The sequence below is a fragment of the Leopardus geoffroyi genome, chromosome C1 (assembly GCF_018350155.1).
Source record: "Leopardus geoffroyi isolate Oge1 chromosome C1, O.geoffroyi_Oge1_pat1.0, whole genome shotgun sequence".
NCBI classification, from domain to species: Eukaryota; Metazoa; Chordata; class Mammalia; order Carnivora; family Felidae; genus Leopardus; species Leopardus geoffroyi.
The window spans coordinates 195,268,795-195,295,037 of record NC_059328.1 but is presented as its reverse complement, the minus strand read 5'-3'; the positions used below and the strand labels follow the sequence as shown (position 1 = coordinate 195,295,037).

Genomic DNA, 26,243 nt, shown 5'->3' with positions numbered 1-26,243 from the left:
ATGATGTGGCACTAATCCTGCAGTGACCTATGTAAGCCAGCAAGAATCTAAGCCTGTAAATGCCTTAAGGTTACAAATCATAAAGCTAAAAGCCATAAAAGCCAACTAGGCTTTTAGCTATAGCCAGTCAATAATTGCCTTACTTTGCTTCTGTCCTTTTTCCTTAAAAAAATTTTTTTAATGTTTATTTTTGAGAGAGAGAGAGAGAGGACAGAGTGTGAGCAGGGGAGGGGCAGACAGATTAGGAGACAAAGATTCTGAAGCAGGCTCTAGGCTCTGAGCTGTCAGCACATAGCTCGATATGGGGCTTGAACCTATGAACTGCGAGATCATGACCTGAGCTGAAGTTGGATGCTCAACAGATCGAGCCAGCCAGGTGGCCCACCTTTTTCTATAAAAGACCCTCCCTGAGCTCCTGTTGGTAAAGCACTCCCAGTTTTGTGCTGCCTGATTTGAATAGATTTTTCTTCAAATAAATTCTTAAAAAAATCTTCTAGATATAAAAGAAAAATGGAAAGTTCAAAAGTCTTTATGATATGTCTTATTTGTGTGAAAGAGAAAACACAACATATACATTGGTACTTAGGTATATATATATATATCTATATATATATATATATATATAGTGTACCCTACAGGAGTCCTGAAAGACTTAAAAATTGTCACTTCTGGGGAAGAGACTGAGAGTCATGAGGAAGAGATACTTTTAGCTTCATACACTTATGTATTATTTGAGATTTTACCATGTACGTTATGGAATTAAAACAACTATATAAAACTAAAAGAGTATGTACAAAAAGTGGAAAAAACATGAAAACCCCACATTTTGCATGTCCTTTTTACTAGCTGTGTGTCTTTGGCTATGTCACCCACATTTCAACAAATCTGTTTCAATATTGTCATTTGGACATAAAATATTACTTGTATCGATTTAGTGAAGTTAATGATGATGGCTCACGGTAAATCTGGGAGATCACAACACACAAAAAGAAGTTTCTCTTTTTGTGAAGCACAGCGGAAATGCAGGTTCTGGGGAAAATCACTCTTTGTAATTTGGTAAGGCCACAGAGAGCCACACTGCTCTTGTGCAGTCTGCGGGGTAAACGTAAAGGGTGGGTGGCACCTCAGCCTCCCTCCCTGTAGTGCACAGCTCTGTCTCGAGTTCTAGCCATTGCTCTGGGTCTGACCTTGGAATGAAAGGGAGTGGATGTGCGTCTCAGTTAAACACCCAGGATGAGTGGTAAGCAGGGTCCCGGGTGCTCTGTCTTTACCTGCCGCCCCTGCCATGTGCTCATCCATGCTGAGCAGAAGCTCCCAGGCAGCTGGCTGGATGTCTCCGTACATCTCCTCTGTCAGAATCGGTGCTGCCTTGATTAGCAGAGATAAAGGGGCAGGAGACAGGCTCATCACCTGGGAAGAGATGGAAGTCACGTCTTAAAATCTTCGAAGACACTGATTGCTGCACTCCTCTTGGAACCTACGTGCCGCATCCCTTCTCTGCTTTCCTTAAATGACTGTAAAATGCTTCCAAAAATGGGAGCATATTTATTGGCATGGTGTATAATAAGCTTTATACCTCATTAGTTGATTATAATTACAAAACGACACGCTACTTTTAAAATGCTTTCACCGCAAAAACTATTCTGCAGACACCTAAGAAATAAGCTGTAGGATGAGCTCTATGAGAAAAGCCAGTACATCTTTGTGTTAAAAGTCCTGATGGGCTTTCAAAGCGTCCTATTTTCCTTTCTCTTAGGACTTGAGGTCCACTGAAGACAGTGAGCAGCCTCTAATTTACAAAGGAGTTCCACTCAGAACGTCAGTTTTCTAAGCCAGTAAATGTGGATGACATTTTCCCTTTAAAACATTGTGTACTGTAGTTAATGCCCCAGATTAGGCCACAGAAACCATATTGAATCCATTATTTCAGATACTTTAGGTGATAAATGTAGGTTCTGGACAGTCTAAGTCTTTAACCGTTTTAAATACTTTCCAGAAACACAAGTTGTTTTTCTTCCCTCCCTGCCACCCGCCCCCCCCCCCCCCCCCCCCCCCCCCGCCCCTGCTGCCTCGGGAATACACGTAATGATTTAGAGTTTAGAGTTTAGGCTGTAATAACAATATAACCATGTGTCAAGCACTGGATAAGTAGTTAAGTGTACTACCTCTTTTAATCCAGGCAATAATCCCTTGAGACGGGTCTAGTGTTATAATCCCCCTATTATGGATAAGGCAAATAAGACCAAGAGACATTGAACAACTTGCCCAAGGTCCCAGAGCCAGAGCGGCAGATGCAGGACTTGAACCCAGAAAATCACATCCTCAGAGCTGTGAGCATGGCTACCACACGCTGGTGGGGGATTAGCTCCATGGAGTGGAGTGAGTGAGAGAAGACATGTTACAGCCATGCTCCCCAAGCCGGGGCTCTGTGGAAGCTCGCTGGCTAACGAGAAGGGATTTTTTTTCCTGCAATTTCCTGCAATAGACCCACCAATTAAAGGGTTCTCTATGCTAACACTGTGCCAACTGGCCCCATCGGTCTCAAGCATTAGTAAAAAGGATATTTGGTGCCCTCCTCCCCCATGACTACTCCATGAATATTTCTGATCCAGATGTCAATACCTGCAGTCTGATGTATTTCAGCATTCCAGAGTCCTTTTTCCCTTCCAGGTTGGCATCAGAAACTCTCTTCTTCAGAGAAGGTGTCCTCAGGCATGACTTCTCTGAGCACTGCAAAGAACAGGAGATCAGTGACAAAGAGTGTCACACCCTCTCAAGGCCAACAGTGCTGTTTTCCCCCAGTCTCCAAACAACCATCTTCTTTTTTTCTTATTTATATTGTTAAAATATTTTTATTTATTTTTTGAGAGAGCAGAGTATAAGCGGGGGAGGGGCAGAGAGAGAGGGACAGAGGATCTGAAGCAGGCTCTGCACTGACAGTGAGCCTGATCAGCAGTGATCAGCAGTGAGCCTGATGTGGGGCTTGAACTCACATCCTGTGAGATCATGACCTGAGCCAAAGTCAGACGCTCAACCAACTGAGCCACCCAGGCACCCCACAACTATCTTCTTCTAGTGGGCGGGGGGGCAGTTTAGGCCTTTTTGGAGGCCCACACTTTCTGAAACTGATGAAAACAGCTCATGTTGGCATGAAAGAGAGCTCAGAGATAGTTAGCTACAAGCTCCTCTTTTGCCACAGAGGCCCAGAGAAGCGGAATAACTTGACCAAGTTACAAAGCTGGCCATTAGCGGAATTAAAACTAGACAAGGATCTGTTGACTTCCATCTCAGGGCCCATTGTATCCCAGAAAGCTGTTTAAAACCACAAATCTTAAAAAAAAAAAATCAGTTAAAACTTAATAGCTCTTTTATGGGTTGGATGTTACAAAGTGGCCATTTGGTCATGGAAGAAAGAACGTATTTCATAAAGGAGTGTTGGGAAGTAAGAAATAGACTCATCAAGGAAGTGTAAGTCCACAGCATTTATCATCTAGGCCTGAACTGTAAGGTAAAATGATTTCTTTAAAAATCCAAACTCATTTGAAAAACAAAAGCAAAAACCACACTCGCCTATGGGAGGCAGCAACCCTTCTTTCAAATTGTCTCCTCAACCAGGGTACCAAATAAAATGGACTCATCTGCATAAACACGGAGGAGGCAGTTCTCTGACTCTCTGAATGCCGAGGGATGGAGTGGACCGAGCAGCTGGGAGAAGGATCGTTCCTAATGGTGACAGGCTCTTGCTTATTTATACTGAGTCTTGATCACTCCTCATTTTGCACCCTGGGCTGTGCAAAGCGGGGATCCATCCTTCTACACGGAACAAATGCTCATTTGTTTTTCCACAGCCATGTCAATGAAACACTTTCTCCCTCCATGCTGGGGGAAAAAACTGAGCTCCTCAAGAATTTTTGAGCAGAACTGCACAGTGTTAGAGATGGAGATATTTGAAAGAAAAGACATATCTAAAAGTACCTGCATATTCCAAGAAAGCCTTTCAAAGCTGAAAAAACACCTTAGACAACGCATCTGGTGTGTGACTAGTAAGGAATGAACTTTTAGAATGAATCTACTTCGAAACAAATGAACCAGAGCTCTTGCTCTGTTTTCTAAATATAAAAACACGGGGGCACATACTTGGGAACACATCTCATTTGAGGAGATAAATCCGGCATTGCGTTTTTTCCTGTAAATGTAAAAACAATATACAGTAATATACATGCTTGTTTTATAATTTAGAAACTGTTCTAAAATCATATGGCAGTAACTTACCATATAAATATAGGGGTTTATTTGACTTCCTGTTTTAAAAATTCAAGGTACTTTATTTTTTTTTTTTATTTTTATTTTTTTAAAAGCCATTCTATTTTTATTTTTATTTTTGGGACAGAGAGAGACACAGCATGAACGGGGGAGGGGCAGAGAGAGAGGGAGACACAGAATCGGAAACAGGCTCCAGGCTCTGAGCCATCAGCCCAGAGCCCGACGCGGGGCTCGAACTCACAGACCGTGAGATCGTGACCTGGCTGAAGTCGGACGCTTAACCGACTGCGCCACCCAGGCGCCCCAAATTCAAGGTACTTTAAAAGTGACATCTCTCTTTTATTCTTTCTATTTACAAAACTATACATGTAAATTGTAGAACATCTGGAAAACACAGAAAAACTTGGAAGAAGAAAAGAATATGCCTATGATCCCTAATCCAATGATGACCATTATGTTGTTCCTTTCAGCTTTTTTCTACTCTGTGCCTCTTAACACAGTGGTGAGGATGTTATGTATGTGACATACAAGTTTAAACATTTCATTTTATCAGGATCTTATAATGAATATTTCCCTAGGTCATTACAATTATTTTAAAATATGATTTTCGGGGCGCCTGGGTGGCGCAGTCGGTTAAGCATCCGACTTCAGCCAGGTCACGATCTCGCGGTCCGTGAGTTCGAGCCCCGCATCAGGCTCTGGGCTGATGGCTTAGAGCCTGGAGCCTGTTTCCGATTCTGTGTCTCCCTCTCTGCCCCTCCCCCGTTCATGATCTGTCTCTCTCTGTCCCAAAAATAAATAAACGTTGAAAAAAAAATATGATTTTCAAAGTTTATTAATAGTTCACCCCTTTCTCCTCTGGCCGGACATTTTGTCTTTTTCAGGGTTACTTTTGAATTTACTTCTTGATTAAATTATATGTTTTTTAATCAGGCAGATACCAGCTTAGAATAAAAAGGGTGAACATTCATGTTTGCCTCTGACACTCTGGTAAATGTAGGATTCTGTTTAATCCTATTAACTAGGGACAGAAGGTATATGTCAAGCTTCTCAGATCTCAAACGTTTAATATTCTGGCATGCTTCCCTAGGAAGTATGGTGTATTCTGGTGCCTCATCATAGTTAGGATGCTTGTTTTAGAGGAAAGGGAAGGGAATTAGAAGGGCTTTCAGACTAGGGTGATGGGCTAGGCACTCTTCCCACATGACTTGTCGAGGTTTGAAATGTAGGTATTGAAGATGGGTACTTGTGTGATAAGCACTTGGTATGTACCCAACTCTCTCTACTGGTGTGACCCCTAACTCAGACCGACAAGGCTATCATCAGTGGCTTTTTAGATTTAGTAACTTGATGTAAAACTTGGTTAGAAGAGAGCTAGGAGCTAGATGGAGCAGGAGACTAGTTCTGAAGGCATCTATTGGTTGTTGGTGTTTCATGGAAGAGTAAGAAGTTTCACTGGACTGTGAGTTGCATATGCTCGTTGGAATTACACATCCAACTGGGACCTGTAAAGAAACCCGAGACTGTAATCCAAGACCAAAGGACAGAATGTATCACTAATAGAGGATGGCACTCATTGTTGACTCAATCTACCCAAGGGAGATATGGTCAATGGGAGGCATCTAGACAGCCCCATGAGATGTCAGGGATCCTGGGGCATGCTTGCTGTGGCATGGCATAGATCTTGGACCACTGCCATTTTCTTCTCTCTGTGTGTCTTGGGATATATATTCACCATATTTGGCTCTGGGACTTCTCTCCTCATTCTGACCATTATTGGTTAAAGTTGCAATGCAAAACCAATTATTTGACTGGCCAGAGATTTATCCCTTGGGATGTTTGGATCACAAAGAGGAGGAGTTGAGCCCACCAAATTCCTGTCCTAGGGAATTAAGGGGCACAGAGTCTGATTCATGTGGCGACGGTTGCTGGGGCTGAGAAATGATAATGCAACCTGGAGATTTTCAGGTTATACACAAGATGAATAAACATGAGGAGCAGGTCAGGGGACAGAGATGGGTGAGCAGGTGGAGATACAGAAAAAAGCAGAGATGAGACACTATATCCATTCTGATAGGGACCACAGCTTTCTCATTCCTCGGAGGCTCAGCTATTTCCTGGTCTGTCCCTGGTTTCATGAGATTCTGCTGTGTCCCTTGGAGAAACTCTAATTATTTGAACAAGTTTCAGGGAGATTCTTCCAATAAAAGATTATTGACCAGAGAGGCATAATACTTAATTACTTTAAGTAAAAAATGTACTTATTCATTTAATAATTCAAGACTGCTTATTAAGAGTTAGCCATATGCCAGGAACTGAGCTAACTTTTGGGGATATGCTGAGGAGCAAAACTCCCTTGGTGCTTGCCTTCACGGAGAGTATATCTCACTTGGAGGGACAGATAGCAAGCAAGGAAACAAATGAAAAATCATAGTAAGCACAAATGCCACGAATGATGATTTGCTTTGGAAATAATGGGGTATTTAAAACCAAAGAAAATTGGAGCCAGTCTACCAAGATCTCTGGGAAAGAGATCTTCCCAGAAACATGTTTCATGACGAGAGAAGTCCAATTATTTCCCTAAAGATAACCAAGACCTTTGTGCCTCACACATCTTTGACACGTGAGTATGAATGGGAAGACATTCTGGCAGATGAAGTCAAGACCTAGGGTCTGCTCTTGGTCTCAACAATAGTGTTTTCCACAGCTTTGGAAAAACATCAGTCCTGCAGGAAATCAGTTGGTCTCTTGCCACTTTCGTTGGCTTTGCAGAATTTACTGATGCTGTACCCTTTCTTTTTTGGGCATGTATCACTTTTTACAGCCCTTTCCTTTCTGGCCAAAAGGAAAAGAAAATTTTTGTTTTATCTACTCCTTTTTTTCATCAGCAAGCACTAACTCAACATTTACTCTGTCCAAAACATGGCATTGGACAAGATACATATATGTAGGAAAGTCAAAGAATTCTTTGGTGAAGGTAATATATATATATATATATATATATATATATATATATATATATATATATATATATATATATAGTTTATAAAAACCTCCTAAGCTTGGAAGTGCACTAAAATAGACTAGCAGGATGTACAGTGACTCTCTGAGCATTGAAATGTAGATTAGCAGATTGATCAGAGTTACATGAGTTACAAAATGTACTAGCTGCCACAAATATATTCTGCCATAAAAACCAATTTAAAAGGAAACAGGAATGAAATATCAATTGCTCATAAGGTTCAATTTTAATCAGAATCACTGCTTTTATTCTTGATTTACTGCCTACTCTGTTTTCATTTTGACCCTAGAAATGTGGGCATTGTTCGATAACGTGACAGATTCAGCACAGGAAATGGAAACATCAGGAGGGAACAAAAAAGAGCTTGCACAGGAGGCTGGCATTTTGAAAATAAAATGTTTATCACAGCAGACTCAATATATTTTTTTTCAGCTCTTCACCTGCATTACTAATTTAAATATGTTAAGATTAGAGGACACCTAACTCCTGCTTTACATTCTCTTCCTCTTTCCCAAAATGTGAGCATCATCTAAGGTTGGTAAGACTCTTCTGCTTCAGGCCAGCATCCTTGTCGGGCCTGAGGTAAAGGGCACTCGTGAACTAATGAGAGCCCACTCAGCCATTCAGTATTTGTTGTCTCTGTGCTGTAGGAGAAGAACTCTAGTACATATCACATGGGATACAAAGTGTGTAAGACTGCCAGTTTTCCAGAACTTTCTAATTAAGTGGCAGAGGGGAAATGGGGATATAAAGAGCCCCATTTTGTAGGCAGAGTGATCTTTTTGTTTTTTTAATTTTTTAAAATTTATTTTGAGAGAGACAGAGTGAGGGGGGTGGGCAGAGAGAGAGGGAGGGAGAGGATCCCAAGCAGGCTCCACACTGTCAGTGCTGAGCCCAACACAGGGCTTGAACCCATGAACCATGAGATCATGACCTGAGCCACCTGACCAAAAGTCAGACGCCTAACTGACTGAGCCACCCAGGTGCCCCAGGAAGAGTGATCTTAAAATTCTCAGAGTCTGATGCTACGCATGGGATAAAGACTAAAGTCCTTCCCAGAGCCTGGGTGGCCCCATCTTGTCTGATCTGCCTGTGCCGCATGCACGAAAGTCCCCTGTGTTCCAGCCACGGTCCTTTGTACTCCTCTTCTCTCAGGTTGGAAAATTCCATATTCAGTTAATATTCATGCATCCTTCAGTCAAAGCTCACTCGTTACTCTTATTTCCCTTAACAAGTTCAAAGTCTTGTTCATAAGCTGTCTCAGGACAGTGTGTTTCTTTTTCCTTGCACTTACTGCTGTTGCAGTTTTATAGCAATTTGAGATGTTTATTTGACTAATGTTTGTCTTTCCAACTAGACTGTGTGTATCACATGAAGACAGGGGCCATATTGCTTTTGCCCATTATTACACGCAGCACATAAAATGGACCCAGCACGTCCATAGGTTCTTTAAAAATTTGAAGGTACACTTGGATGGATGGATGGATGAATTAATGAATGAATAATTGAATGAAAAATGAGAAAAGCACAAGTAAAATGCCATTGTTACTTAGAGAAAGGAGGGAATGAAAATAACATTAATTATCCACCATCGTATGCCCTGTAGTTAACTCTAGGAAGATCATAAATGATTTCAAGGAGGAGGTGGAATTTGAATTGGATCTTGAAGGATGTTTGAGTTTGGCCACATATGTATTACAGGTGAAAGTATAGTTGGAGCAGGAAGAAATCTCAAAGTGTGTATGATGAACAGTGAACATTGATTTATGTTAGTATATTTTTGCAACGTCCAACATATATGGTTTTCTCCTAAAACTAAGGGAGTTTTTATATGAAGGAGAACTTAACCTAAATAAAAATACATATACATAACTATGTACATACATACAGATACAAATATATGTATAGGTGTATATTTTTCTTTTTATAACATCATTAACAGTTTATGTAGTTACCCACATTGATCTAGTCCCCCCATGATCTTCCCCCAGAGTATGTGTAGTTTGAATACCATGAAATACAATAGAGTCTAGTAAAAAAAAGCTCTGGATTTGATATTCCATATTTCTAAATTAAAGTGTAGCTGAATATGTTATAGATGTGAGCTGAGACAATCCCATCCTTCTGAGCCTCAACTTTTTCATCTGTAAAATAGGGAGAACAGCATCTCCAGCACAAGGTTTGTAAGAATCAAAAAGCACTCTATCAATGATATATACCTGCATTATAGCCTCACATATATGTTTTGAAAAAAAAATACTGGAATATCACATCCCAGAAGGCAAATAGCACACTTATAAGATGTATGAAATACAGATTTTTTTTCTCTAGGATCTTTTGTATTACCCCAAATTTCTTCAGTGAAGTGTAAAATAATTTAAAAAATTCCTTTGCAAAAATTCCTTTGCATTACAAAGTGCTACACGCATGACCCAACTGTGAATTTTTTGTTATTGCTCATATTCTCTAGTTGTTTGATTTATATTTTATTACCATCCCCCAGTCCACCAAACCTGGTTTGCAAACTCCTTAGTAGAAAGATCCTGTGCTCCTACTTATTTATTTTTTATTTCTTCCAGAATATCTGGTCTCATATTGTGCCAACAGCAGGTGCACAATGAATGCTCACTGAAATGAATAGGTATTATACCAAAACCTCTTTGTAAAACCACTTGTGAGGAGCAGCTGCTGGGGCAGCCAGAGGCACTCAGTCAGGCATCCTGGCCATCACCCTGTTCAGAGGCAGGTGGGTGACTTGGGGACTCCCTGGCAGGGGCACGGCAGCTCTGGTCACTGTCTTCATCTTTTGCCAGCTCAGCTGCTCAGTGTACTTGTCGGAAAGTGCAGCTCAATGTTTAGAAAACGTAATAGTTTCTTAAAGGAATTTCCTGTAGTCTGATTTGACCTAGATTACTCAATTATTTATCTGTAAATAGTTGGACCATTTATTATTTCCTAATACATAACTGTATCAGTTTCCTGTTAACTGCTGCAACAAATCACTACAAACTTCATGGCATAAAACAATAAATATTTATTATCTTACGGTTCTCGAGGTCAGATCTAAAATGGATTGGCAGGGCTGTGTTCTTTCTGGAGGCTCTAGGGAATCATCCATTTCGTTGTCTTTTCTGGCTTCTAGAGGCTGCCCCATTCTGTGGCTCATGGCCCTGCATCACTCTGACCTCTGCTTCTGTTGTCACACCTCCTTTTCTGACTCTGACTCTCTTATCTCCTTTTTTCACTTATAAAGACCCTTATGATGACAATGAATCCACCTGGGTATTCAGGATAATTTCCCCCATCAAAAGATTCCTAATTTATTCACATTGGCAAAATTGTTTTGCCACATAAGGTAACTTATTCATAGGTTCTAGAAACTAGAATGCAGGCATCCTTGGGGGTCATTATTCTATCACCATAATGTACCCATCACCACCACTCATACAAGTTCATATTTGTTCACAGAAGTAAAACAAAACCTGGGAAAAGATTCCATGTTGGCTCATAGACATGAACACTAAGCACTTGTCTTTTCTCGCTCATCTTCTGTCTTTGCTGAAAATCACACAGGCCTGTAACCTGGTTTATACAACTGCCGTGGTCTGACATTTGTATTTCCAGAGAAAAGATTGCAGGATATCATTTTCCCTACAATAGGCATATTCTCAGGTGACCATTCACTCACCTCTTTCTGTCTCTTGCCCCGGAGAGCCACATTGCTGATGCTGTTACTCTCCCGGAGGGAGTCCACAGTGTCTCCATAGAGCAGCTTGATGGCCCTGACCAGCCGGGCACAGGAGCGGCTGTGGTGCAGGTAGCAGTGAGGGTGGCAGTAGTCAACATGGGTGCAGATGAAGCTTTGCTGATTGCACAGCAAGATCATGACCTGGAACACAGACATCACTCAGACTCAACCAGGAAACCGGGGTTGAAACCACAGTAATTTACCAATTCCCACGAGAAAGCAAAGAGTTACAAGCCTTTATGCACTTGGCTTCTTTGATTTCTCCATTCACACTTGATAGAAAGATCTTTTCGAAACAAAAGGTTAAGTGACATTGAAAAACCAATTATTGTGGAGTATATGATTTCCAATATTTTCACATGAAGATTCTAAACTTGAAACACACTAGTTTTTCAGCTCTTATGTTGTGGACGGAGCCAGATTAAAGAGTATAAACTTGTGAGAAATTTTGTGCCAAAGGATTTGGCTGGCCTTTGACAGCTGTGGGATGTCTTTAACTCCAGCCTGCCAATGTGGAATTGAAAACACTTCTGCATCTTCTACCTTGGCCTATAACCTTCAACTGAGCCTGAACCTGACTATAGAGCTTCATTTCTTCTCTCTATAAATTAATTTTTCTTTCGCTTTTGGGCTATTCTAGCTCTTGTGCCTTGATCTGGCTTAAATCCTCACATCACCTGGACTTCCCAAGTAGGGTTCCAGAAAAGAACTCAGTTGTTTTAAAGGATATGGTTATTTTAAGATAAGGAACAAAGATCTCTGAGTTTGTAACTTCTTAAGTTGCCTTTCTAAAAAGGCAATAGCATTCCCACGTGCAAAAGGCTAGTCAAATATGCATAGAGTAATCTTCCGAATGCTTCTATCCTTCATAAAACCAGTTCCCGCCCCAACACCTAACCTGTGAGAGACCATGTGCCATATGGGTTGGAGAACATTGAGTAAGTCCATATGGACAAGGCCAATCGAACCTACCAGGTAGGGCTGCCACACATTTCCTCAGGAATGAGCGGCCCTGCTTACTCAAACTCAGATAACAATATCTCACATTCCTCAAAGTTAAAAAAAAAATAGGTGTTGCCTGAACAGAATATCCAGATTTCTCTCGAGATTCACTTAACATTCCTGATATTCCTGTTTATACTGGTACAAAGCAGGGCACATATAAGAATTGTAAGGTTTCCCTTGTTATTCTCAAATCTGGCTGTTAAAGAGAAATACCAAGAAATTCAAGCAACAACAACAAAAACCAAATAAACAAACACACAAATGGACTTTTGCTTAGGAGATTTTGATTCAGTATAGAATTTCTAGGAGGTGACCTAGAAATCTGTAGTTTGAAAATTATGCTCAGGGATGTCTTTTTGATAGATATATTTCTAAGGTAGTCCCCAAGGATCCCACCTTCTGGTATTAGTGCCTTTGTGAAACCTCCTCCTGTGGAGTATGGGCTGGCCTAGTGACTTGCTTCTAACCAACAGAATGTAGCAAAGAGGATCAGATGTTACTTCTGTAATTAGATTGTGTAAAATAGTGACTTGTCTCTTGTTACCAGACTCTCCTTTACTGGCTTTGACAAAGCAAGTTGCCATGTTGGAAAGGTTCATATGGCAAGGAATGAGGGTGGTCTTTGGCCAACAGCCAGGTGGGAACTGAGGCCTTCAATCAAACAGTCCTTTAGTAACTGAAATTCTACCAACAATCGTGTGGGCTTGGAAACAAACTCTTTCCCAGTGAAGCCTTCAGATAAGACCCCACTCTTGGCCAATACTTTGATTGCAATCTTGTGAGAGAGCATGAAGCAGAGGACCCAGCTAAACTGTGCCAGGATTCCTGGCCCATAGAAACTATAAGCTAATAACTGTGTGTTGTTTAACACACACACACACACACACACACACACACACACATATTAATACATATATTTGAATATATATATTTGAATGCCTGAGATTGCATTTAATACAGTGAGGCAGTCAGGACCTGAAAGGCAAGATGTGGAAAGGGCATTTACTGAAGTGAGCACAATATGGGCACATGCCACATTTTCCTTCAGGCATAAGTGGCCAAGCAGCCAGGCAAAGCTTTAGGCAATTTCACAAGAGCTGGGAGATAAAAACTGGAGTTCAGAATTGCCAAAAGGAAGAAGAATTGAGTGGACAAGATCCGTAGAGAAGGTAGACTTGGTGCTGGGTGACTATTTTCCTTCTAGGCATTTGTTGATTGAATAGCTAAGAAGCCAAGCAGGAACCAGCTGACAAGCAGTATGGAGATTTTAGCAGTGTCACTGTAATAGGGAAGCAAAGTTGGAGTTTCTGACCCGTCAAGACCGGAGTTAGTTATAGGACACACACCAGACTCACACTGGAATACTTGATACTAGGAGGTATGTGTTGGAGAGTGGGGCAAGGGGGAGAGCACCACTACAAGTCAAGTCCACTTAGTCCTTGATTGCACTCAGGTGATCTTTGCTGTCTGTCAAAGTATAGGGTGAATCCTCTCTGGAGGGAGATAGCATCATCTGGAACCTCTATAATTCTATAGCTTTTTAAAATTAATAAACTTTATTTTAAAGCAGTTTTAGGTTCACAGCAATAAATTTAGCAGAAAGTACAGAGAGTTCCCAAACACCTGCTGCCTCTACACATGCAGAGTGTACTTCATGATCATCATCTCCCACCAGGCTGAATGTTTATTATAATCAATGAATCTACACTGACACATCACTATCATCCAAAGTGCTTAGTTTACATTAAGATTCACTCTTGGTGTTGTACATTCTGTGGGTTTTGACAGATCTATAATGGCATGTATCTATCACTGTGCTTCTATAATTTTTCACCCACCATAACTGGCAAAATGGCAGTCAATGAAATCACTAGGCATATTAAGGAACAGACCAAGAGAAGACAGTAGATTCACATATTGGAGTTATCAGTCATGGACTTCAAGTGTGCATGATTCAAATAAAAATTAAAAATATTTTAACTGAATGATAATGAACATATGATATATTGAATCTTGCATGATAGAGCTAAAGCTGTTCCTAAGGAATATTTATTGTTTAAATGACTATTTAGTGAAGTGGTTGGAGATCAATTATCTAAGTATCTATATCAAGAAGCTAAGGAATCAAAACACGTTAACCTGAAAGAAAGTAGAAGGAAATAGTAAATAGGAGGAATTAGTGAAACACAACTCAGACATTCCCAAATGCCAAACCAAAAGCTGATTTTCTGGTTAATAAAACTGACATACTTCTGGCAAGACTGAAGAGAGAGAGAAAGAGAGAGAGAGAGAGAGAGAGAGAGAGAGAGAAAGAAAGAAAAGGTATAACCTACCAACATTAGAAACAATAAAGTTACATCATCGTAGATCCTATAGAATTTAAAAGGACTTTAAGAAAATATTATAAAAACCTTGCTAATAAATGTAAATATTTGGATTAAATTAACAAATTCCTAGGGGAAAAAAAAGTGCCCAAACTGCTCCCAGAAGAAATAAAAAATCATATTATATAAGTTGAATTTGTAATTAAAAACCTTCCCACAAAAAAAATGTTTAGATCTAAGTTTCTACTTAAAGAAGAAATAACACTGGTCTGACACAAATACTTCACAGAAAACTAAAAGCATTACTGAAGGAAATTTAAGAGGTAGGACATAAATTGAGAGATAGACCACTTTATATAGAAGATTCACTGAGTAAATATTTCAATTCCTCAACTTTAAATGATTTTTATATTCAATATAAGGATGTTTTGAAAGCTTTTTAATAGAAATTAATAGGTGATTTTAACTGGAAATGACTATAGCCAAGAATAGAACAAGCCATCTTGAGGAAGAACAAAGGTGCAAGATTTACCCTTATATGAACCAACCAAACCATAAAATGACAGGGTACGTGACATATAAAGCCAATTACATGCATTTCAAAAACAGACAGAACTAATCTATGGTGACAGAAATTAGGCTGGTGGTTACTATTAGGGGAGGGGGGTGACTGGTAGAGGGCATGTTTAGAGCTTCTAGAGTGGGACCATGTTCTTGACCTGCTGGTGGTTACACAGATAGTCACTTTGTGAAAATTTATTGAGCTGCACACATAGGTTTTCTATGCTTTTCAACATGTACATTGGACTTCACTAAAGAGTTCACTTTAAAAACAGCTGCCTCAGAGAGTCTTGAAAATTAGGTTCTGGGGATCACTTGCAAGCATTTCTGGGGCTCAGCCAGTTGTGATGGCACAGCACTGTAAACTGAGGAGCGTCATGTACTGGCCAGCCCTTATCTGACTCTACCAGGAAGTCAGATTAAAATCACAGAAGGCACAGTCCATATAAGATCACTGACAGTGCAGGAAGTATCCCACCAGTTGTGGATCTGATGTTATGCTTCCTTACCTTTCTCATTCTTTCTCATGGCCAGCTCAAACCTTGAACTCTCTAATCCATGCCCAAAGCTTTCTTGAAATCCACCCCCCCCCCCGCCTATGACCTCTTAAGAAACTTTTGAGGTGTGACCTTTATCATCTTAGAATCTCCACGTCCTGGTTTACAGTTAGATCTATACAGACACAAGACTGACACCATAACCTTGCTCTCAGCATTTGTGGTAACCTGTATCAAACTGATGGTGATGACTTGCCTGCGGTACCCAGGCTGTCTTGGTCACCAGCCTGGTCTGGTCCCTCAGGATTTTCCCTGACTTACGTTGACCTACATCCAGCCATAACAAAGAACCTTTGGTTTTTGTTAAACTTAAAATGGAACACAGTCCAACAGAATACCAACCCTAGTGAGAATTCAGAGGTTCCTATGGTTTTTCTTGGAAGTTAAATTAGATTGATAGCTTTAGTGTACTCTTTTGTCCTCACTCCATAGATCTTTCTCAATACCAAAGGAAATTGATCTCAGGTCTGTCTCTGAGATTCCTACTTACATGAAGCCATGACATGCTCCTGTGGTAATTTTCCTCTGTGCCAGCAGTACTCATTCCCTCTGGCTCGATGCTGGGCTCACTTGCACTCCAAGGACTCCCTTCTTCAAAAGAAAAATGCCAAGAAAGGTTATATTGTTCAGTCTCTATGGAGAGCATGTTGGTATGGTAGAGTTGTCCATGCTTTTGAATCCTAGGGCAGACTACTGTGGCCCAGTGGGTTAACAGGGCATAGCCTTGACTTTAGTGGAGGAATGTTAATAGGAGCTGTTCCCTTCACCACCAGCTGAACAGGCAATTGCAAAGACATTTATGATCTCTGTTGTGATGGCTTCCATTTTGAGACATGGGAGCAGGGAAGAAACAGAGTCAAGTCCTTGAATTGCTGAGATGAGCAAGCTATTGGTTGAGTGTGCCCAAATCCATTCCAGACTGCCCAGACCTTGCAGGTGTAGTTACAGAGGGACACCAAGCAACCCGCAGTGGCCATATAGCGTGCTGCTGTCTCCTCTGCTGCTGTGACTACGTCTAGTGCCACTGCTCTTGGTACCACCTGGCTTTGCTGTTACAGCTACTTCAAAAATGGATGGTGCCTCAAAAAAACTAAGGGAATTTGTAAGCTATTGTGGCCAATCATGGGTAATCCTTTTGTCCAAACTCTTCTCTGTGGAAAAATATGGAGACATTTCTCAGGAATTCACTACATAGTAGACCACACAAGAAAGCTTCGCCCTCAAATCTAAAAGCTTTTCTGGGTCATTTCTATGATGAAACCATGCCTCTAGCCTGCCTATTTTGATCCAGCTGGTCAGGCTAAGTCAATGAATTCAAGTAATTAATTGAAATATTTTTCCCCCAAAACTAATTGGTGACATTCTTACAACCTCAGACCCATAACAAAAGAAGTCACAGGTTTGTTTTTTTTTCTATTGTCTCCTTAAAAAAATAAGCCAAATCTTAACTAATGCATAAATTAGCTATCTTCAAAGGTGAGGGTGGATAGGTATAGAAACAATTCCTATTTAGACTCTCTTTAATTAGATACACTCAGCTTCTATTTCAGTAGACTTGATTGACAATTCATCCACATATCCTGACTGACTTCTGAAACAACTTGCCTAGAAAGGGGAACTTTCTGTTTTGCTTCTCACGGGACTGAATGGCAAAGAAAATGTACTTTAACTTTCACCTGATAGCTAAATTCCAGGCAGCTGGTGAGTCTTATCTGCATACTTGCTCACTCTTTTCTTGTTAGTAAGATGATCGTCAGGCTCATTGGACTCGCACATTTTGGAGTTCAAAAGTCTCTTTGGATCCTACAGTGACAGACTTCATCTCTAGTCCTTTGATTGTATTCAGAGCTCATGCTCATACTTTACAATCATCCCTTAGTTTATCTTTAAAATGTCCCCTCAGAGTAGGCGAGGGGGGCATAGAATTATTCCCACTGCACAGTTGGAGAAAACAAACCCCTGAGATGCTAACTGACTTGCTGAAGGTCACTCACTGTCAGGTCTAGACAGTCTTTCCCCTCTGATATATAATCTGAGATATATATATATATATATATATATATATATATATATATATATATATTTTTTTTTTTTTTTTTTCTGTGAAATAGACGCTTTAACATACAGAAGAACTTTAGCTAGCTGCCCCCAAAGGATTTTCTACATTTTGCTTTCAAGGTCCTGATCAGAACGGAAGTGCAAACATCTGGATTTCAAAAATCTGTCCTGCCATTAAAGTGTTTTCTTTCCCTAACGTATACTGTATATCCTCACTGCTCAAACTGTGGTTCCTGAACCAGCAGCATTAGCTTCACCAGAAAACTTGTCAACGGTTCCTACCCGAGACCTGCCGAATTAGAATCTGCATTTTAACAAGCCTTGCAGGTGACCCGTGTGCACATTAAGGTTCGAGCAGCCCTGCTCTAAAGGGTGGCATGGTTTTCAGACTGAATGAGTGGTCTAGCCTGTGGCTCTGCTCTTCAGCTCCTGATGTGTAAGAAAACGGGCTTCAACTATTTCAGGATTTGGGCCCTGTCTTCCTACCCCCCACGTCCCTGCGCACCCCACTCCTCTATGTTACCTAGGTCAGTGACAGTGTCCCTGCTCTGGGACAGCTGCAGCTCCTGAGCCTCGGACTCTGAGTCCTGCCGTGATAACTTGCTGCTCTTTAAGCTGCCGACTCGGCGAATGCTGGACAAGGAACCCCCCTTCTTCACCTGGAAACTGCGGGTTCCTTTAATCTGGAGCAGGCGGGAACCTCCTATCCTGATCTTCCTGCTGGGAACTGTATTAAAAGAATAAAATAGGGCTTTTTCCCCCTTAGTTTTCCCCAGCCAGTGTTAGATCCAAGCTCTCCCCAACTTGTCCCTGAACAGCGTCCTCTCTTTCGGCCGGGATGAGCAGCATGTCTGCACCAGGAGCTCCTCCCAAGCCCCAGCCGGGTCAGGCAGCTTTGTTAGGCAGCCAGGAGGCTGGGTCCACCAGGAAGGGCTGGTGCAGCTTCTTTCTTGGGCACATAGCTCATCAGTGCTGGGAACAACCTGCTGTCTTTCTGGCCCAGGGTTCACAAGCATGAGTGCGCCCTTGTAGCAGCATTATCTAGGACTGTTAGCACATTTACAGAACATCATTCCTTGATTCGATAGAACCACAAACCATTGGTTTTTGTTTTTCTTTTGAAATGGGACTTGCAGACTTATGTGAGTTATGCAAACCCCTTCATGTAAACCCCTTCATTTTGGAATACCTCATTAAGAAATAAAAACAAGAGGCGCTTCTCTCTCCAACAGTCAGCAGCGGGTTCCGCTCAGCTCCTCAGCAAAGGCACTAAAGGATCTGTTTTCACTGGTGTGCTTTGGGTGAACATGAGTGTGAAATAGTTCCATTTTCAATGCACCTAGTGATGTCATAGCATCCTTCCTTCAGTCAAAAGGCTGGGTGGGATGTGAGTCCAAATGATGCAACACCCTGAGCCAACCTTACAGTCTATATGTACCAAGAAGAACATGCATTATTCATCTTTAGTGTTCTGGAAAAAACAGTCATCGGTGAGGAAAATAAAAGGGTAAAAGAAACACGTTTAAACTTGAAACCTACTTTTTTTTCTTTTTTTTTTTTTTTTAACAAAAGCATCCTTATTTCCCATACTCATATACAGTCCTACTTCCTTTCCTTTTGGAGTTCTGGTGTTGTCACACATTGATTTTAAGAGGGCAGGATAAAAAAAGTTTTCAAAGCTTAGTCATTATCAGGAAGGGGCCATTATTTTTGTAAGAAGATTTCCTATGAATTATTTAAGGCATAGGTATTATTTCTTAAAAGTTCCAATCAGGAAGGTTGCATTTTAGTCTTGGGTTCTAACTCGCAGGAGAGTATGTGACCATGATCAAGCTTGTACAGCTCTACAAAATGGTAATTAAACGTATACTTTCAGTGCCAAAAAAGGAGCCTATAAGAATTTCTGTTGAATAATGTGCAGTGTTTAATCTCTGACTTAATCTTGCCATTGAGAAAGACTAAAACCATCACCACTGAGCTGGCAAAGGCCTCGTGGAGTGCCCTGAACACATCTGGATAGAATCTTACATCTGGATAGAAACTCTTGCTGTGCAGTTGATTAAATTCCACAAAGACTATGGACTATAAGGCTCCTTTTGAATTATAGCACAAAATTCATCCACTGCATTTTTTAATATTATTTTTAGGCTTAATTGAGGCTTTAATGACCTACCTGAAATACATCTGAAATAGAATATTATTATCACTTTTAATGGCTACTAATACAATTTCATACCAAGGTAGATTAGGAAGGAGAAAACAGGCTTAGAGAGATTTTTCTTTCTTCTTCTTTTTTTTTTTATAGAGACACTGTCTTGCGTTCTATGATTTCATGATACCTTTAACTGTACAAATTTGGGAAAGTAACCCCAAATTAATGTGACCTGAATGAAATTCAATTTTGAGAACCTATTCTATACTACCAAAGATAATTGGTTAGATCCTGTAGCAGAAAAAAATTAGCACTCAGAATTATGGCATGGATTATTTACAAAGGACACAGTAGTTAGAATTCAGATTTGATTTTGGTACCTGAAAACCTTTAGTAGAGCTTGTACAGCATTGAGTCTTAGCCTTTACTTCCATGAGAACATGAACTAGTGGGAAAGTGAAACAAATACATCTAAATTGGATAAAACATCTTTTCCCCTTTTCTCTCATCTCACATTAAATCCACGAGCAAGTCCTGCTAGCTTCACACTTAAAATTTCCTAGGATTTTGAAAGCCCCATTACCTATTCCCTGGACTATTGTAACTGCCTCACTGTTCTGGCTTACATCCCCTCCCACAGCTTGACTCGTCTTTTAAATACATAAATCGTAAATACACATATTATCTCACTTTCCTAGTCAAAACCTGCCGACAACACTCAGACACACTTATACAAAATTAAATTTCTAACCATATCTACATATCCAATTTATATGCCCTTTGCCTAACCCCATTTCCTGCCACTCTTCTACTCTTTCTATAGTCTTCTACTTCAACTCTTACTGTTGCAACCATGTTGGTCCTTTTGTCCTTCTTCAAATGTTCCACGTTCATTCCTGCATCAGAGCCTGGCTCTCACTGTTTTGTCTGTTCAGAAGACTCCTGCCTCAGCGCTTTGCATGACTGGCTCCTTCACATCATACAGGTCTCTGCTCAATGCCACTTTCGGGGTCCTTCTCTGACTACACTCCTTCCCACTCCAGGTCACTACCAATTCTCTGACCTTCATTTGTGTTCCTTGATACCATTTATCATTACTTGAAAGTCTAGTATCTTATGTTATTCCCTGTTATTTAGCTGTTTGCTAATATAAACTGAAATACATGTGGGACATTTTTCCTGTTGGTTGCCGTGTTCTGGGACCCTGGAATAGTGCCTGGCATATACCAGGTGTTCAGTAGATGATTGTTGAGTAATTAGACACATCGTGGTGTCTGTATTTTGGAATACCAGTCTTCGTTTGTATTTGGAATGTGGGTGAAACGATGGGACAGACCTTGCTTGGGGATTTTAGGCAGACATTTTAGTTTGAGGATTGTTTCACATTTGTTTTCCCTGGTAGAATCTGAATTGTCCTCAAGTTGTTTACTTCAAGAACAACATTTTTAGCTTTTATAAAAACAGATGGCATAAAATTTTAAATAAACTTTTAATAATATCATTTAGCAGAGTACTTATGACTTTAGCATCTGCTATCAACTTGTCAAAGGATTAAGGAATACTTAGGAATCTTCAAGATTTTGCCAACCAGTAAAGGACGTTTTATGAATATGTTCTCATTTTATTTATAGTTTCAGTTTTCTGCTCACTTCTTAAACAACATTCATATATTAACGTAGTCATTCCATGAGGAGAAAAAACACGAAGCATTTGCGGTTTTGAACATCAAAGGAGATTTACATAAATGATAAACATGAAATTAAAGTGTTCTTAAAAATTAATCTGATATTTTATTTTTTAAAATGGCGTAGAATTTACTCTGTTCAAGTTTAACCATGTCCATATTAGGAATATTTATTTCAGCTACTTTAAGTAATAATTAGCATAATAACTTTGAATAGGCAAAATAAAATCCCCTTGGGATATCTTTAAAAATGTAAGTTTTTCATCATATGCAGTTAACATTATCTGAAAAAGTAATAGTAGAAAAATATATTGAGTTGATACTCCTTCACGCTCAAAAATTGCTAAGACTTGGCTAGTAAATGCTTGGTTGACCATAAATTCAATACAATATAGTTATTATTTGCATTTGAAAAGTGTCATGACAACAATCTGATCTTAAAATATTAAAATTTTTTTCCAGTGTATATCCATTTCTTAGAAGATTTTAAAGATTTTCTGTTTTCTCTATCCAGGGCTATTCCTTCCTAGATTCCTTCATTCCTTCAGTTATCCAACATTTATTGAGTCATTGTCTTTAGGATACCAGAAAATACATAAATGCATAAAATCGTGTTTGACTCTTAACAAATGTACTGATATTCTTTTAATTGAAATTCATTAGAAAAACACAACGAAGGGTGGTGGAGTTTAAGAAATAGCCAAAAAAAAAAAAAAAAAAAAAAAAAAAAAGAAGTAGCAAAATCAGAGAAGTTAACAGTTTAAGGATCCCTTGAAAGCAACTTAAAACTTGGTCATCTTTAGCTTATATTTAGAATTTTCTGCGGTTCTAGTCTGTACACTCATTATATTAATAAAACCTACCACAGTGACAACAATTATTTATCCTATACCAAATCCAGGTACCAGGTACTACGTTTATGCTTTGCTCGTATTGTCTCATTTAAAGCTTTCAATATCACAATGTGGTAGGTGTTAATAATCTAATTTTACAGAGCAGAAAACTGTGGCTTAGAGGGTCAGTAACTTGGACATACAGCTGGTTGTTATATTTTACCATTTGAAGTGCATATTTTCACATTTTCATATATCTGAAATTGATATTTGTGTCACAGTTGAGGCCATCTTAAGATCACTAGTGCCAGGTAGCTGTCGTGACACGTTTGCCATTGCTTACGTCCATGTGAGCATCTAAAGCACCAGCAACAAGATGTACAGAATGGGTGCCAGAGTGTCTTTTAACACCAGGGAGTCAAATGGTAGTTGGGTGATGGAGTGCATGTGGCGGTAAGTCAGATGTGCTTGGCAACATTCTTGAAGGAGGTATTGAGTATGAGGTAGGCTAGTTTCGTACAAACGCATCTTGGCTCAAGTACCTAGCACCAACAGCTTTACTTCCTTTACAGATCCATTTAATGGTGTACTATTAATATTCTAATGACACAGAGGACATGATCATATAGAGAAAACATGGACACTGACAATTCTGAGTTGCAAAGTGATTAAGAAATTTGAACCTGGAATTGAAGATTGTTTAGAAAGACTTTAAACCATTTATTCTATTTATACTTTCCGTTTTCTTTGGCTGCACATGAATGATATATATTAATAATAAAATTTGATATCTAATTAAGTCCGAAAGTCCTCTTTCTTTAAGAATTAAATGGTAAGAAAGTATTGCATAAGGGTTGAATTGGAAGTATTGTTTCTTCCTTATTGGCACATGGAATAATGGTTCATCTGATGGCTACCTGGTGGCATCAGTAGGGATATGGAGAGTTGCTGAGCTGGAATTACAATCTGAACTTCTCCGACTGTCGAGTCCAGCTGCTAACTAGCGTGGTTTCCTACCTCATTAAGTGGACACAGTACTGTATGAAGCCAACAGTTTTGGACTTTGGGTGCACAATTCTGTGGTTTGGACCCCAGGCCAAATATCCTATGAGAAACACTGAAACAGGAAAAAAATTCTTGCTTTCCATACCTTTCTTCTCCTCGGCACCTGCATCTGATTTGAGGGTGTGGCTACTACTGTGGAGGGAATCTTTTGAGTCTTCATTTTCATCCAGGACCCCAGCAAAGCTGATCTTCCTCTCATATCTGTGCCGGTCCAACTCAGGATCCAAACGAAGTCTGCAGCTCTCTAAGTCCTGCAATGTTAGTGAGGAGTACATGAATGCTGGCATCTCCTCAGCGCTGCATTGGTCTTGTGGTAAACCTCCCTCCATTTTGAATTGCACACAGCTGAATTTGCACAGAGCCAAATTCTTCTTTACCTAATGCCAATTTCAGGTTGTGGTCAATAAACATATTTCTTGAATTAAAAAAAAACTTCTCTAACTCATAGTTTTTCCCTTTTCTTCATACTTTATCTTCAAAAAGCACAGACCTTGTTCCAAATCTAGAATTAGCTTGCTCCCCTTCTAACACTTTGTCCACAGTTTAGCCTACATCTTTGGCATTCATGTGTTTATTAAATGATTATGCACTGAGTGTACTAAATATGAATGTATTATGTACTGGGGGATAAATAAGAAATGGTTCTTGCCCTAAACGAACTCAAAATCCTGAGACAGAGACTCAGAAGTGAAACAAAAGATAAATTCCTAGACTGAGAGAGTGAGTAGGAACTTAGAAATCAGATTTGGAGGCAGAATAATGGATCCCCACATATGTCTATGCCTTAATCCTTGGAAGAGGTAAATATGTTACCTTACATTGCAATAGGAACTTTGTGCATGCTGATTTAGGTTAGAGATCTTGAGATGGGAAATTATCCTGAATTAGCTAAGTGGGCTTGGCCTAATCACACAAATCCTTAAAAGCAGAAAGCTTTTCCAGACTGTGGTCAAAGGAGAATATAACTATGGAAGAAGAGTGAGAGAGAAGCCAAATTACTGGCTTTGACGATGGAAAAAAGGACCATGAGCCAAGCAATGTGAGTTGCCCAAGAAGATGGAAAAAAGGCAAGGAAAGAGTCTTCTCTAGAGTCCCAGAAAAGAGTGCAGCTTTTTTAACACCTTGACTCTAGCCCAGTAAGACCTGTGTGAGTCTTCTGATTTCTAGAAATGTAAGATACAATGTTTACACTTTTTTTAAGTAGCTAAATTTCTACAGAAATAGAAAATGAATAAAGAGGTGATGTTGGAGTTTTGTCCTAAGGACTTAAAGTTGGCTCAGCAAACAAATGGAAAAAGGCATTTCAGGCTTAAGAAATCTCATATATGAGGGCCAGAGTCTCAAAATACTATCAGGCATTAGAGATATTTCTCACTCTCTTCTAGAAGGACCTCAGGATTAGAGGGGTTCCATGACTATCTGCTTGTGAACAGAGTGAGCCGGTAACCTAAAGTAAGCCTTGGGGAGGGAAAATATTTTGTAGGAGCTTGGTCAATGAGGCCCCCAATTGAAAATTTGACCTGTTCTGTGAATGGAAACTTATTCAACCAGAAGATCATATTTAATTGTTAGCTGTAAAACACTCTTGGAGGAGTTAATAAAGGTAAACTATATAAAATGCTAATTTTATTTCTATACAGAATTTTCCCCCCAAATACGATGTAAGTTCTCAGATTCAACTAGATATGGAAAGCAAAAAAATTAAAAAAAAAAAACTAGTTTGCACCAAAATTAAAATCTAATGATTTTAATTGTTATTAATAAATGAAACTTTAGACTCTACATGTTGTTTCTTCTTTTCCTTTTGATTAAGAACAGAAGTTACATTTCGGTACCTAGAAAATTACATCACATCTAGAAAAATAAAGGAACTACATAGAATCTATTTAGCATTGTCAAAAAATATTCTAGGAATATAATTGCTTCCCTGAAATTAATCCCTTTTAGAAAACAAGTAGAAAACCTAATATATTTTCAATTTTGTTAGCCAAACTTAATTAGATAAATTTCTTACTTGGGACAAAAAGTAATGTAAAAACTCTGATTCTCAAAAGCAATTATCTCTTCCAATTTCTTCTTTTATCCATTTGTCAAAATCCCATCTATCTTTCAAAGCTACATTCAAATGTGACCTCTTATAGAAATGTTCTTCAGGTCTTTCCAGCCCCTTCTACGGCAAACCATGGCCCTTCTGCCCCCTTTTCGTGGCCACTCTTTGTGGCCGGGAAATAATTTTTTATATGTTGGTTCTCCTGTTTCAATATAATTACCTCTGTAACCTCCCTATTCCTTTTCCTGTAACTATCACACCACCTTGTTCATAGTCTTATTCTCAATAAACATCCATCAGTTAGCCTTGGTATATGTGAATTGTGTTTTGCTTCTGATTTTTTAACTTTAGGAACATTTGGAATCCAGCAGTATATTTTTCATAACCCAATTTGTTAAATTCCATCAGCACATTTGGCAGAGCCTCTAGCAAAATCTTGCATAAAAGCATCCAATATGTTGCTTTCTCTAATGAATGAGTGTAGACAAGAGACTTCCTTACTGCTTTTTACTTTATTATGGTGGACTCATCTATCCGTTGGAGGAGAATTACTTGTTTTAATTCATGTTGCTTGGCCAGTGGTTATTGGTTTCACTAATTCAGTTGGTAAACATTTGAATAGACCAGCAGTTTTACAAACAAAATTCTCTATTCAAAAATGATTTCTTTATTGTTCTCAATATTGTTTGAAAATTAACATTTAGAAAAAATTTGATTATTATGCTATTTTGATTATAAATCTTGTAACAAAGCTATTTTTTCTTTTTCTTTTTAAAAAACATTATTTGTTAGTATGGCTTATGAAACAATGAATAAAAATGCTACCAGAAGCTCTTAAAAAAAAACAAAAAAAAACCATTATTTAAGTTGTATCTAGGGATCTGAGAAAAAATTAAGTTGGTAAAAACGTATTTTAATAAT

At 39.4% G+C, this 26,243-nt stretch overlaps 1 protein-coding gene across 13 annotated transcripts in view; it reads right to left on the bottom strand.

The window, feature by feature from the left end:
• UNC80 (unc-80 homolog, NALCN channel complex subunit) overlaps positions 1-26,243 on the bottom strand; it is a 230,098-nt gene that overhangs the window by 95,440 nt on the left and 108,415 nt on the right. For 10 of the 13 annotated variants that reach the window (XM_045481069.1, XM_045481072.1, XM_045481063.1 and 7 more), the window contains 6 exons: positions 23,358-23,523; positions 18,062-18,265; positions 15,971-16,071; positions 10,974-11,174; positions 2,623-2,730; positions 1,272-1,410 (listed from right to left, as the gene is read on the bottom strand). In XM_045481069.1, coding sequence (XP_045337025.1) covers positions 1,272-1,410; positions 2,623-2,730; positions 10,974-11,174; positions 15,971-16,071; positions 18,062-18,265; positions 23,358-23,523 — 919 coding nt within the window. The remainder of the gene's footprint in view (positions 1-1,271; positions 1,411-2,622; positions 2,731-10,973; positions 11,175-15,970; positions 16,072-18,061; positions 18,266-23,357; positions 23,524-26,243) is intronic. The other 3 variants (XM_045481073.1, XM_045481075.1, XM_045481074.1) reach the window with 1 other exon arrangement.